Here is a 14,028-nt window from a genome sequence, read left to right on the forward strand (position 1 = left end):
TACAAGCAGGGGGATGAAAGGACTGAGAGCAGCCCTGCCAAAAAAGACACGGGAGTACTGGTGGACGGGAAGCTGGACATGAGCCAGCAGTGTGCCCTCACAGCCCAGAAGGCCAACTGTATCCTGGGCTGCATCAAAAGAAGCACGGCCAGCAGGGCGAATGAGGTGTTCTGCCCCCCTGCTCCGTGCTGGTGAGGCCTCACCTGGAGTGTTGGAATGTGGACACCTCAGTGCAGCAGAGACTTGGACCTGTGTGTATCCGCTGAATAAACACCTCTCCTACAAGGACTGGCTGAGACATCTGGAGAAGAGAAGGCTGCACAGTGACCAGATAGCAGCCTTTCAGTATCTAAAGGGGAGCTGCAAGTAAGAAGGGGACTTCAGCAGGGCCTGTGGTGACAAGGGGAAATTGTTTCAAGCTTAATGAGCATAGAATTAGGTAAGATGTAACAAAAAGGTCTTCTGTGGTGAGAGTGGTGAAGTGTTGGAACAGGTTGCCCAGAGATGTGGTGGACGCCTCACCTCCTTCCTGGAGACTTTCAAGGCCAGGCTAGTTCAAACTCTGTGCATCCTGATCTAGCTGTGGATGCCCCTGTTCACTGCAGGGGAGTTGGACCAGTTGACACTTGGAAGTCCCTTCCAACACTAAGGATTCTATGATTCTGTATCATCAGGTTGCTGCACAAACCAGGACAGAAACAATCCACTTTTGGGAGTCCCTTCTTTCCATCTCCCTCCTTGGTACAAGACACAGCTGCATGGGCTCATCCAGGCTACAGAGAGGGGCCCTAGGGCTTAGTGGCAGAGGCATACTGGACCTGGAAAGCCCTGCCACATGGAACAGCAGAGCCTGCTGTATTCCCATGATACAAATGCACCCCAGTGTCCTGCGGTGCTCAGTGGTCACACAGAAACCACAGTGCCCTCACAGGACAGTCTCTGCATGCCTCTGACATGGTAACACAGCTCAAGTTTAACAGCTGATTTGAGCACCTTAAAGACAGTGTTTAAGAAGCCTCTGATATATAACACCTGAAATATAGCAATGAAGCAGTAAACCAAGAACACAGGTACCAGAACTTTATTAGATGTTTCACTGGATACAAAGAAACAGTATTTATTTGTTTATTTATACATTAATACACATTCATCTCATAAAAATTCACATTTGCTATACAGAACTGTAGGCATTTTTTACACAACATTTATTAAAGTACCATTAAGTAGATCCTAAAAAGAGAAGGTGCAGCTCTGTGAACCTTTGTGGGCACAACACACATGGAGCTCCATGTCCTCAGTGTCACACATTCATTCTTCCCACAGAAATGGAGAAAGTCATTCAAATGCATTAATGCTCATTTGGAATAATAAGGCTTCTGTACAGAGACCTGAACATCATCAGGAGGCAGTGTGGCAATAACATCCTAATTATCACTTTGAATGATCCTAAAGCTACTCATGTCTGAGACAGGCAAAAAACATCTGTCCTGACAAGCCTTTCTATTTCTTCCAAAGTTATAACTTTAAGTTTGTATAATCATTTTCAATAATAATACAGAGTCTAGGATTCTGCTTTAAGGATCCCAGCTTCACAGCAAAACTGATTTTCCAGTTCAAAACCACTCCAGGAATTTGCTGGTCAAAGTGACTCTGGCAGAACCTAAAACCAAGGGAAGAGACTAGTCTTTGTTATTCCACTGCAGTAAAATAGTCTAACTGCATCTAAAAATTAAGAGACCCTCATTGGCTTATCATCCAGTTTGTCTTTAATTTGAAGAGAGAAAGTGTATGATTGACTTCTCACCAGGCAAGGTGAAGTCCTTCAAAGAGAACATGTATATGTCATCTGGAATGTGGAGATAACATCCATGTGGAGATACCAGACAGTGCCATCTTTTAGCAGCCTACTTTGTAAGAACTTGTGAACTGTGATGGTCTAGTGAGGATGACAAACCTGTAATACTCACTTTGAGCACAACACTATTCACCACAAGTAGTTAAGGGATGGGAATGTGAAAGCTGAGATGAGGAACGCTGAACAGAGACAAAGGAGAAAACTGGAAAGATGCTTCACTGTAGGTGGACAAAGATAACAGAAGAGGGTCTCGAAGCAGACTTCTGCCTCCCTTCTGTCACTGGTTAAATAAGTCTTGCTGAGGCTGACTTCATGCCAAGCAAAAATGCTCTGCCTACTGTTATCAAACCAGCTAGGCATGAGGCATACTCTTTGTTCTTTACGTCTTTCAGCATCACCCTTAGAATCAAGCAGAGGCATCTCTCACATGAAACCACAAAAGGAGAACTAGATTTAGTTGTAGGAATGGTAGAGGGGAGAGGTCATACCTGTGGGCAATAAAGAGATTTACATTCCCCTTCCTAGAGCACTAGGCCCTGTCAGCCTTCAGGAATTTACTACAACCATTTTAATTTAAGCTGTCAAGGCTCTTAAAAAGCAGAATGCTGTAGGTGGGTATGCAAGGCCAGGCTGCATAGCCTCAAGTATTCATCCTTTTTACATAAGGATTTTTACAGTCCTATCTGGATTACAGAACAGATAGGACTGAGTTCAAAGCTCTTACTGCAAACTTACAGCTAAATTCCAGTATGGGACATGAGCAGTACTGCACATGAGCATCCAGGCACTTCCATAAAGCCAGGGTACCACAACCTTAACGTCATGTCGGCATCCCAGAAGAGGAAATTCAGACCTTTCAATTGCATGAACATGATTCCTGCTGGCATCAACAGGAGCAGTGTGTGTGCAGAAGTGATTTGCTCTGTACCACACAGGAAACCACATTTTTGCCACCAGGTACAATCAAGGTTGTGCAAACATGCTATTCTCTGTTTATCAGTATGTAAATGAGCTCCAGGTAACTTCAAGTTTAACTCCTTAATGCAGAGAAGTGAGGGACTCAGCCCTACAGTCAATCCCCAGTAATGCCAGAAATCAGAACACATAATTATGGGCTTTAAACAAGATTATGCAAATGCATTAAGGCAGGTTACATAACTGCCCTTTTCCTTTAGGATTAATTATTATTTCTCATACACTGTAGACAATCCATACTTCCATACACAAACATGTCTACAAAACAGCAGCACAGTTAAAACTAAATACATCACCGAACTCCAACATACCTATAATCAATACATTGCACATATTATAGAGCATATTTTAACCTCATCATTGGTAAACATATAGAATTCAGAAAAACATTGACTGTATGTAACACAGAAGCTACCACTGAGATATGGCAAATACATCATATATGCTATTAGCTTTTACTCCACTGAAAAGAGTTTAGAAGTTTAAAATGATGTTAACTGAACTCTTGAAGTCACCAAATAGTCTGCTCAGTTGCTAACACCTAATGCTCCAAATACTATAGTCAGCATAAACAGCACTAGAGCTATATTTTCAGGGCACTCCACTTCTTCAATCTAGCGGAGTTAACTGCTTTTTTATGTCCTTTGCAACACAGCACATACTTACTAGTCAATGACTATCTGCTCCCTCTCATCCCAGGGTAAAACACTAGTAAATGCTTTGAAGTTACTAGAAATGGCCTAGATCTGTATCAGTATGACAGAAGGACTTAGCCCAGCATACAGAATCACACATTCTCTCACACACATGTGCAAATATATTCACATACATATGTACGTGTAAAAGAATGGCTTGAAATGGCAGAACCCATACAACTAGTAACATAACCAACAGCAAATGAATAGCCCCCTGACTTTAAAACTAGGCTCCTTTGGTCTGGTTCTGAGTCTTTGCCCAAGGCTGGACTCGTACTCCTAGAACCAGCTGCTGTATTGTTTACCATCAACACGAGTTGTGCCAACATCAAATGAAGAGACCCTCAGCTAGCATGAACTGAAAGATGGAGCTACTTAGCTTTACACTAGCTAAGAAACTGCTCCACTGCCTTTCATCTTGAATTGTATGAAGTAGTTGTAACTTTCCATGACTGAAAGAAAATGTAAGTAATCACACAAAAAGGTCAGAAAGCAATGGTGCTTCACATGCATACATGAACATAGCAAGGGGGAAAATGAACACAGGAGGAGAAAATGCTTTGACAGCAAGCGACATCACATTTTAAATAAAAGGATACTCATGGAGATCAACAGTGTAGACAGGTATTTTTCCTCTGATAGTCCAATTACAGTCTTCTAACTTTCCATGCAGGATCCCTCATAACACACGGGTACAAACTTCTCAAATGAATGAAGTCAGACAACTAGTCCGACCCAGTCCTGCAGTTCTTCTGCAAGCACATTTCTGGATGAAATCAGAAAGTTTTAGCTGCATATGGATGGCAACACGGGCCTCTAGAGTGGTCCAGTTGTGTTGCATAGTCTTTTCTGGCTTGCTCTTTTCTGGCGAGATCTCCCAGATGATATCCAGCTGGGAGTGTATCCCCATCAAGACAGTTTGATTACAGTTTTGGTGCCTTACAGATGAAATCGCCAGGAAAGAGTGGATAGCATGCTTCCCCCCAACCTCCACTTTTTTATTTTAGTAATTAAGGCAAGTTTGTTTACCTGTCCCCATCATAAGGTACTGTGCTTCTCCAACAGAAAGGAGATCGACAGCAAAATGAAAACAAATTTTCTGACCAAAATTTAATGTTTTCCCCAATTAATGGAGAAACTATGTGATTTATCTATTATCCTTCTTGTCAGAGGATTGTTGTTTTTTTTTTCTTTTTGCTTTTATTTTCCAGCACCCAAATGATAATTAGAATACAATGATGCTAAGCAAACATTTCACAACAACGTCAATAAGCTGAAGATATGATATAGCTTTATATTTATTCATATACATAGGCACACACACACACAAACACACGTTTTCTTCAACAAGCAGAACATTTGCTTTAAATACACCCTTGTGTAAGCGAGAGACTTGGTGTGTCTGGTGTAAATTTGAGCCAGGGGTCCCAGGAGGAACTCACTGTTGATGCTCTTAAATCCAACAGAATGTCAGCCAGAATCCAAAAGAACAAACCCAGTTTTTGCTCCATCCAAAGATCCTGACTGCTTTACAGTATTAGAAGGATAGCCTAGATGTACTAAGTAGCTAAAGAATGACAGGAAGAATCTGGAAGCAAGTAAATTCAGTTACACAAAAGGATAAAAGGAGCACTTCACACCACATGTCGAATAAACAAGCAAACATTTTCATGTTTCTCTATGACACACTCCACATGGAAGAAAAGGAAACGCATTACGAACTAAGTAAAACAGTTTGCACAGGCTTCCTGAACACACATGCTCTGGTTTTACTTTATGTGTCCATTACTTTAATTGACAAAGCTGTGGAGACTGACAACGATGTGCACCAACCCTCCTGACATCTTGTGTAGTCCTGGATAAAAGCACTAAGCTCTACCCCTTTTCAATGCAAAGATGGGCTGTGGCTCTTGGTAAATATTTTAGATCAACTTCAAATGTTAATGCTGTACAAAACCTAACTGGCTTAGATCACAGATTTCACTAAGGATGATTTTTACACTCTTAAACACACAACTGCTAGTCCAGGAGGCATCATAACTTCCTAACACTTGCAGTCTTTTTCTCTAGAATAGCATTATGGAAGTGTGCATGGATGTCCTTGTATTGTATACATATATTTAAAATGTGTCTTCATAGTACAGATACACTTAAATGTTTCTCTGCTGTACACACACACACACAAACACACACACACACATTTTTCAAGGCACCCTCTCTCAGTACAAAATAGCAGCAAGTGTTCATTTTAACCCACTTCTTCATAAAACGATTAAAAAAACCCTACAACAACAAGAACAACAAAACACAACAAAACCAACCAACAAATCCCCCATAACTCATCTGTTTCAATGAGACCATTTTTGTTTTGATAGAATCTGATGGTAGATGGTAATTACCATCGGACAGAAAATAGCAAAGTACCATATGACGCTTTTCTCCCTTCTCACTGAGTGGAAAGTTCCAGCAATATGAATGGAACTTGACCCTAGTCTTATCCTAGAAAGCACATTTCAAAGAGCATTTTCCTTGTATGACAATATAGCATCTATTGGTTTGTACAAATGAAACATTTGGCTTTCCAAAGCTGAGTGTATATGCATTGATGTAATAAGGACATCTGACTGATGGCACTATATCCAGTTAGGTGTTATACAGTGGCAATGCTCTCATTTTATAACTTACTAACTTTTCCATATATTTATATTTTATATGCTTTGTTAAAAGCGCAATGATCAGAGATTCCACTGCTAGAACAGTGCCACTCAACAGACTTCTAAGCTTGCTTTATGCTGCATTATTTCCCACATACAATGTAAGAACTATAGCATACTGTTTTTAGCTAGATATTGAACTACTACACTCCTTAGTACAGCAGTTCTTCACTATGAAACTGGCACTGATTTTTTTTTTTTTAATCAGTAGAGAAGTGTTGTATTTACAGGCACTCCAAAAAGAAGTTCACACTGCATCTATTTTTTCTAAACTACATTTTTAATCCTGCAGAAAGCATATTTCTACTATATGACAAAATCCTGCTCATTGATTCCATGCTCAGTTTATGCTAACACAGTAAATTTCTCTATTAAATTCAATGGATGTTGGATCAGACTCTCATGTGAGGTTGGTCCTGGGAAGGAGCAGTGCTCCAAGTTGGCCTAACTAAAGCCAAGGAAAATGGCTATAACTGCTAAAGCCATGGAAAATGCACACTGGCAGCACGTACTACAGACTTATGCCATCAATACGTAACTGCTGACTTACTTAACTTGGGGCAGAGACACTGAAAACCTCCACTCTGAGAAATAAAAACAAGCAGGATTTAGTCATTGCTCTGTGCAAGCTGAGTAATGCATTGTGTTTACTGCCCAGTGATTATACATGAGTTGGAGCCATGACTTTGTATTTACTTCACAAAGGCATTTAAACCTGTAGCTATCAATAAATACAATGCATTAAATCACCTAACAGATGAAGTGTAGTGGCTTAAAATTCTAGGGCCATATATATTGTCCTCAGATGCCTGGTGTAATATTCACACCTTGGGAATCCTGCTATGGGCAGTCAGAGGACAACACACATCCCACAGCGCTGAAAGCAGCAAGTTTCTTGGCACTGCTCACAACCACAGAACACAAGAATTGCATTTGGTATCTCATGGAAAATATGTAAATGGTCTTCCCATATCAAACACTGTAAACATGGTTAGTTTTGCTCTTCACGTGAAACACAAATGTAAAAAATGATCATAATTGATTAAAATATTTCCCCTAAGCTCAGCCACTAAAGCCCTAAACACTTCAATGTGTTTTAGAAAGATCAGTGTTCACACAATATTTCTTTTAAAATGCAATCTTTTTTTTTTTTTTTTTTTTTTTTTTTTTTTTTAATTCTAAATAGCGCAACAGCAAACATATTGCAGTACTATCAAGTAGTGTCATCTTCACCTTCATCCAGGGTATAGTTGAGCTTTATAACAGTGCTGATAAAGTCACCGAGTTCTACAAAATCTGCAGTGATAATATTCACACCACCTTCTCCTGGTTTCTGAGTTCGGACCCACTGCATCATTGCAGGAAGAGCCCTAAGGAGAAAACAGGAACAATAATTACTCATTAGGCAGTGAGACAAATGCACTGAGGCAGAATTTTCCAATATCGACTCCCATTGATCTCACTTGGTTTCCGAGGGATACACGTGGGTTACTGCTCAGGCTTTTGGAAAATTCCACTCTGTATAATTTTTATCCTCTGGATATAGCATGTTTGATTGTATTCAGCTTCTCAGAAGAATACAAGGAGGGTCATACAGGCTTATCCTGGTTACTTACCTTGCATGGAATCGTAGAAATCAACCAGACACCTTTTGATATCATCTGGACCTATGATTCCATGAGAATTACTTATGAAAACAAAGTAAGAGAGAACTCAACGCCATCTGTAAAGCATGTTTGAAGCGTTCAAGGAAATACCAAAAATAGTATTTTCAGAAGCCACCATGATTTCTACACTACAAATACACTATAAATACAAACTATACTCATTACCCTGTCTTTCCTAGTACTAATATCCCTGCCATGAACTATAGTTCATAAAAAACAAATGATTAGTAACTGAACTAAAAAGCACCATAGTCCCTTTTCTAAAACAGCATATTTTTATTATGTCAGACCCCTAGTGCTGAGATATGTGTAAAAGGTATCTGTCTAGCTGAAGTATAAAATAGTCCTTCTGATTCCACAAAAATATAAACCACTGATCATTGGAAATGCTACGGGAAATGAAAGGGCTCCACAGTTCTGCAGCAGCAGTCAAGAAAAAATATCCAGTGTTCAGAAGCTAATAAGGTCAAACAAAGTAACGTACAGATTTTTGAAAGAAAAGGAAATTGACAGTTGGAAGTAAATCCCAAAGATTGTGGTAAGTTCTGCAGCACTTGGAGTCCTCAGAACAAGCCTGGATGCTATCCTAAAAATACACTCTCTGTCAAGCTCCAGCTATGAAGTTAAACATCAGAATCTATGGACTGGATAAACATGCAGTCAGCTGAGATGATCATTTTTTCCCTTTGCTCCAAAATCCAGAGATCAATACTTTTCCCTCAGCCAACATGCTGCACAGATCTTTTCACTGAGAGAAGGTCCATATATAATGCTGGTCTGGCAGCAGTTTAAATCTCAAAAGCTCTGGGAAAACAGATCTGCAGAAAGAAGAACTATTAGAACTGTTAGCAGGCACAGAATGTAGTGTTAGGGGCCAGAATCAGTCTTTAAAACAAAACAAAACAAAACAAAAAATAATTAACAAAAAATACACACTCATACACAACGTTAAAGTTAGAACCCTCCATGATTTTACAGGAGAACACAGTAAACAAATGTTTTGCTTAAGCAAAGCACATGTATCTGTGTGCTTAAATACATTTTAAGATAATACATTTAGGACCAGCAGAGGGTTTTATGTCACACACTAATTCACCAGGACTGAAGCAGAGACATGCATATGCACCAGCTCGTAAAGCTGAGCTTAAGCACTATGCTGTGAAAAAAACTAGCAAGTATATTTAGATTGATGCAGCCATAGAAAGCTGGAATTGCTGAACACTGGAGAATGACATGTGGATCCATTACTAAGATGGCAGGTGCCTTTGTCTTCAACATCCTGTTCAAGCTCTGTGAATTCTGGGTTTAGAGATGAACTGATTGAGTGTTGGCAGGCACAGATTTATTCCTTACGCATAAATTTATATCCTCATTATTTTACTCCCCTATGACACATAATTACCTCTTCAGGCACACTTTATTTGTTCTGAATCTGTTCTGACGTAATTTATCTTTTGACCATAGAGCTTCCTGCCTACACACTCAGCTGTATACTCTAAAATACCTTTTAATTTTTCCTACTCTTTTGTTATTAATCTAGTCCTTAGTGGATGGTCACATTCCCTTTGATTTGGGCTCTACTTTAAATTCAGTTTGCCCTGCCACTTCATTTCCAAATAGGTTTGGTAGTAGAAATGAGTTGTTTACACTTCACTGATATTTCAAACAGTTGCATGACCCTTGTCTGTACACAAATTTGCAGATAAAGTCACAGAAATCTTTTGTTTAAGAGACTACAAGCATTCAAAAATAAGTCAAAATTGAATCAGATTATCCAACAAAAAGCTTGTTTGCATAGCAAAAACAAAGAATGCATCTCCGTGAAAATACATACCTGAAAAAAAGATTTCACTGACCTTATCACATGTAACTCTGCTTGCGGTAGAAATTTGCAGAAAAACACATACCTTTCCCCATATTCATCCCACAGTGTCATCTTTAAGGAGGATCTACATCAATGACTGCATGAAACAAGGCTCTGCTCAGCTGTACACAGATATCTCACACGCACACAGTAATTGCTAGAATAAGCGCACTTTAACATTCCTCAGGGTGTCTTTGTGATAGCAGCACAAACCTTGTTCACCCTCCCTTGTAATTTCCAGTCTCTGCATGCCTCAAACTAATAATTATTCTCATTAAGGGTTTTACTAAGAGGAACACAAACCATGCTGCGTGGCAGCCACCTACATGACTACGCTCCCAGAAACCCAATACATACCACAGTCTTAGTGGATTTTGTTGCAGTTCTGATAAAAGTGACAGAGCATGAGGATGTGCCAGCTACTCAGCTTGCAACTTGAACCTCACAGCACCACTCTGGTGACCAGGGCATAGCTCTCTCATGGAGGCTGCTACTATCCACATCTAATGGTCTCGCTGGGGATCTGGTGCCAATGGTTCTGATCCCAGTCTTGCAAGCACTGACAGCAGTCCAAACACATCAGAATGTGCCACACCTGTAGATACTAATGGTTAGCATCTTTGCTGCTAGGCAAAAACAATTCTACTAATTGAAGCCATGCTGTCATACTGTAACTACACCCACTTCTACATTGTTAGTGCAACTCACTCTCAATAATCAAACAGAATCACAGTGGTGGCAGTGCCATTGATGCCAATGTTGAAACTGCAGCAATTCAGTCTTCATCTCTCCTTAGAGCATCAGGCAACCTTCAGTCTCCTCACCCTCCTGTGCCTCAAACGCTTTTGCAGAAAAGGACATGCAGTGAGAGCTTAAGGAGTAAATCAAAAGTCTAGCTAGTCTGCAAAGAGTGCTGTGAGACTTCTACCTTATGAATAAACTGAGAGGGAAAGTCTCATATTAACATCTACAAACTATGAGCCAGGCAGCCAGAAAACCTGAGCATGCAGAATGCAGTCAGCCCTTCAGAATAGATGTAAGCTTGTATCCCACAGCTATAAAACCCAGCCCTCAAAGCCAGAATGAAAGCTTTCAGCAGGAAAGGTTTCTAACCCCCAGTGCTGCGAAATACACTGCAAGACTCTGAACCTAGGACACCGAAGAGTGCTGCTTGCCCAGAACTGTGCAGGAGAGAGGTCAGCTGGTCAGTGTATCTAAGCAAGAAGGAAGTGAGGAGTTTTGACCTCTCATCCCACGAGCTTGCACTCCAGCCTGCTGCCTCCGCCTCTACAACTTTGGGGCAGCCCACTGTCCCTGCAGGTAAGCTTGGAGGTGTGCACAGAAGATGCAGCTGGGACACAGCCTGCACTAGGCCCCACTGCATCCTGCTGGGATATCTGTATTCCTTCAAAGCCAAAACTTGTCTCTCTAGATGGCACCCCATTAGGTTGCTCAGCTGGGCACAGATTCCCCAAGATGACTTACATCACTGTTTCCAGCTGAGGAGCCATGTACTTTCTCAGATAGTGCTGGTAGAGTGATTTTTATTTACAACTCTGTGAAACATAGGCTCAGCTTTGACAGTCACATTATCACCTCTATTTTTCCCATTATGCTTCTTTGTTCATACAAAAATAAATATGTGCCAGTGTCTTTTTATGTTTTTCATTTGTCTGAAGTTTTTCACTTCTTCAAGAACTATTTATTGACATGTTTGAAAGCTGAACTGAGAAACCCTGCCCTAAACTTAAAGACATGAATAGACCTTTCAAAGCTATGACTTTTCTGTTTTTCTCCATCTGTGAAAGATCTCAGGTGGACTCCAACAGAACTAAACTCTGTTTAAAAAATAGTAATACATTCAAGAAGCATCAGTTCAAGCAGCAAAACTGAGAGATCCATTATAGCTTTCAAAAAGAAAATATGACGTAACTAATTGCATTAAAATTTGCTTAAAAAAAAATTGTTCTTTGGCTATTTTAGTTGTGCAAGAAGGTAGGATTTTTTTTACATGTCTGAGTCATCACAGACTGACAACAGAACGTTAATGGCAGCAGATCTCCATGACAGGACCTCATGTGGGGAAAAAGCCATTCCTCTGCACAAGAGAGGAGGAGAAGCAAATCTATGAGCACAAAGCAAAAGGGCTCTTCACTGTTTAGTCAGAGTCTGAGCCCTAATCAGCAGACAACAGATTTGCTGTAGTGATGTACGAAATTACTAACCCACACAGGTATACTGGTCTCACTTCCAGATTGCAAAGCTAGCATTAAATGGCCATTACTAGCAACACCAGAGAGAACTGAAGTGGTACTTCTTGCTCAGGACGAAAGTGCCATGTGGCATTTCTTTCCCCTCCAGAAAAGTACACAGACTTTGGCAAATAAGTGTTACTGTTAAAAAAAAACCCCAAAACTCCTCTGCAGGTGGGTGTACATATATGGGCCAGAATTTGAATCCTTACACCTTTTCCTCCCTGTTTCATTCAATTTTAATCATATTTGCAAGAACAGCGATTAATTCTCGAGCCGTAAGTCAGTACATGCTGACTTTGGCTTTTCAAGGATGCTGAGAATTCATTGCTCCAGTGGGAGCTGTGGATGTCTCATGTGTCACTGAATCATAAAAATCATGACTTCCAAAACCTTGAAAAGTTGCTCAAGTACATCCAGCCCATCTTGAGGCAGGATCAGCTACACACAGATCAAATATACAAACCAATCCTAGCAAACATGCAGCTTACTCTGTTCTTACAAGCCTCCAGTGATGAAGATTGCAAAACCTTCCTCTGTATCCATAGTATTCCTATGTAAATACCCTCATACATTCTTGTTAATGTCAAAAATAGTCACCAAAAACACTGGCATTAAGGTGCGTTATTCAAGTGTTCATTGTGTCCAATAAAGATCAACTGTTTATCTAGCTTCCATGCAAACCAAGAAACATTCCACAGTACTTAACTCTTCAGCAATTTTCTTTTGCGACAAAATTATTTTAAAAGGTTTATTTTTCTTTTACATACCACCCATTTGTTTCTGCCTCCAGATTACAATTTACCATTCTCTCAGTTGTGCTAATGTATCTGTTGTGACAAAATGAAAGGCAGCAAGTGGAAGCATTCTGGATTAAAAGACATAAATCAACCATTTTTAGTCCTGCCTCATCCCAGATGGCCCCAGTAGATTAAGGAGAATTGGTTATATAGGATCTTATAAACTTCTGAATTGGAACAACAAAGGAACAAATGACCTAAGTACAAGCGTGGACTGGCTGGGAAAGAACTCCTTCAGTTTGATCCTCAGTTCTCAGATCCTCTCAAGCCAGCAGTTATGTGCTCATAAAACTGGCATTACTGATTACAGTCAGAAAATCTGGGCAATGTTGGGTGAAAAAAGCAAATTTTAGTATTCATAGTCTCAAAGGAACACAGGTGGGAATTCATTTGCCAGGATCCCGAATGGACATATTACACAGCCCACGAGCTGTCATGTTGCAGGTACAACGTATGTTAACACCCAACAGTTCTATATTTATTCTTCTGAAATGCTTTTCTGTTACTCAGTCATCTTCAATTGCTTCATACAGTTTGGAAATGCATCTGATCAGATGACACAGACTACCATAATATGGCCAGATGAATATTTTACTGTAAATGATCACAGCACAAGTACTCCGCAGAGTTACACGGGACCTTGAGTTGTTGTTGGGCTTCTGGGTTTCATTTTAAAGAGGAGGCAGAAACAAGCTCAAAAGTGGCCTTTCCTAACCTCCCTTCGAAGGACATTTCAGCTGTATTTATCAAATATATATTTCTATGCTCATGCAAGAATTCAATGGGATATTTAATGGCAGCAAGTGCTATGCTTCTGAAGGTGATTAATATTCAACATCCTATTTTTTTCCTTGTTATGTTTTTAGCCATTGCTCTCAGAACATTAACATAGCACAATGAATACATCAGCTGGTATGGGCTTCAGTGGCTTCTGTATTATCAGAGATCTCGCTAGCAAAGCAACACCACGATTTTGGCTATTCTCTTGGTCAGTGTGTTAGGGAATGGAAGTGGGAAAAGAACAGAACTGAAAGTCTGAACTGAAAGTCTCAAAGTGGTCATGTCATAGATCATAGAATCTTTTGAGTTAGAATGGACTTTAAAGGTCATATAGTCCAACTTCCCTATAACAAACAGGGACATGGTGGTGGAGTCACCGAGCCTGGGGGTGTTCAAGGAAAGGCTGGATGTTGTGTTGAGGGACAT

General features: G+C 40.2%; 2 protein-coding genes across 3 annotated transcripts in view; one reads left to right on the forward strand and one right to left on the reverse strand.

Moving 5' to 3' along the window:
- The window catches only part of GHR (growth hormone receptor), a 996,322-nt gene that overhangs the window by 442,777 nt on the left and 539,517 nt on the right, over positions 1-14,028 (forward strand). The window lies entirely within an intron of this gene.
- Positions 1,075-14,028, reverse strand: part of PLCXD3 (phosphatidylinositol specific phospholipase C X domain containing 3) — a 100,590-nt gene continuing 87,636 nt past the window's right edge. Inside the window, exon 3 of the mRNA XM_048930918.1 lies at positions 1,075-7,609. Within this exon, the coding sequence (XP_048786875.1) occupies positions 7,453-7,609 (157 nt within the window). The 3' untranslated portion in view covers positions 1,075-7,452. The remainder of the gene's footprint in view (positions 7,610-14,028) is intronic.

This window comes from Lagopus muta, chromosome Z (genome assembly GCF_023343835.1).
Source record: "Lagopus muta isolate bLagMut1 chromosome Z, bLagMut1 primary, whole genome shotgun sequence".
Classification (NCBI taxonomy): Eukaryota; Metazoa; Chordata; class Aves; order Galliformes; family Phasianidae; genus Lagopus; species Lagopus muta.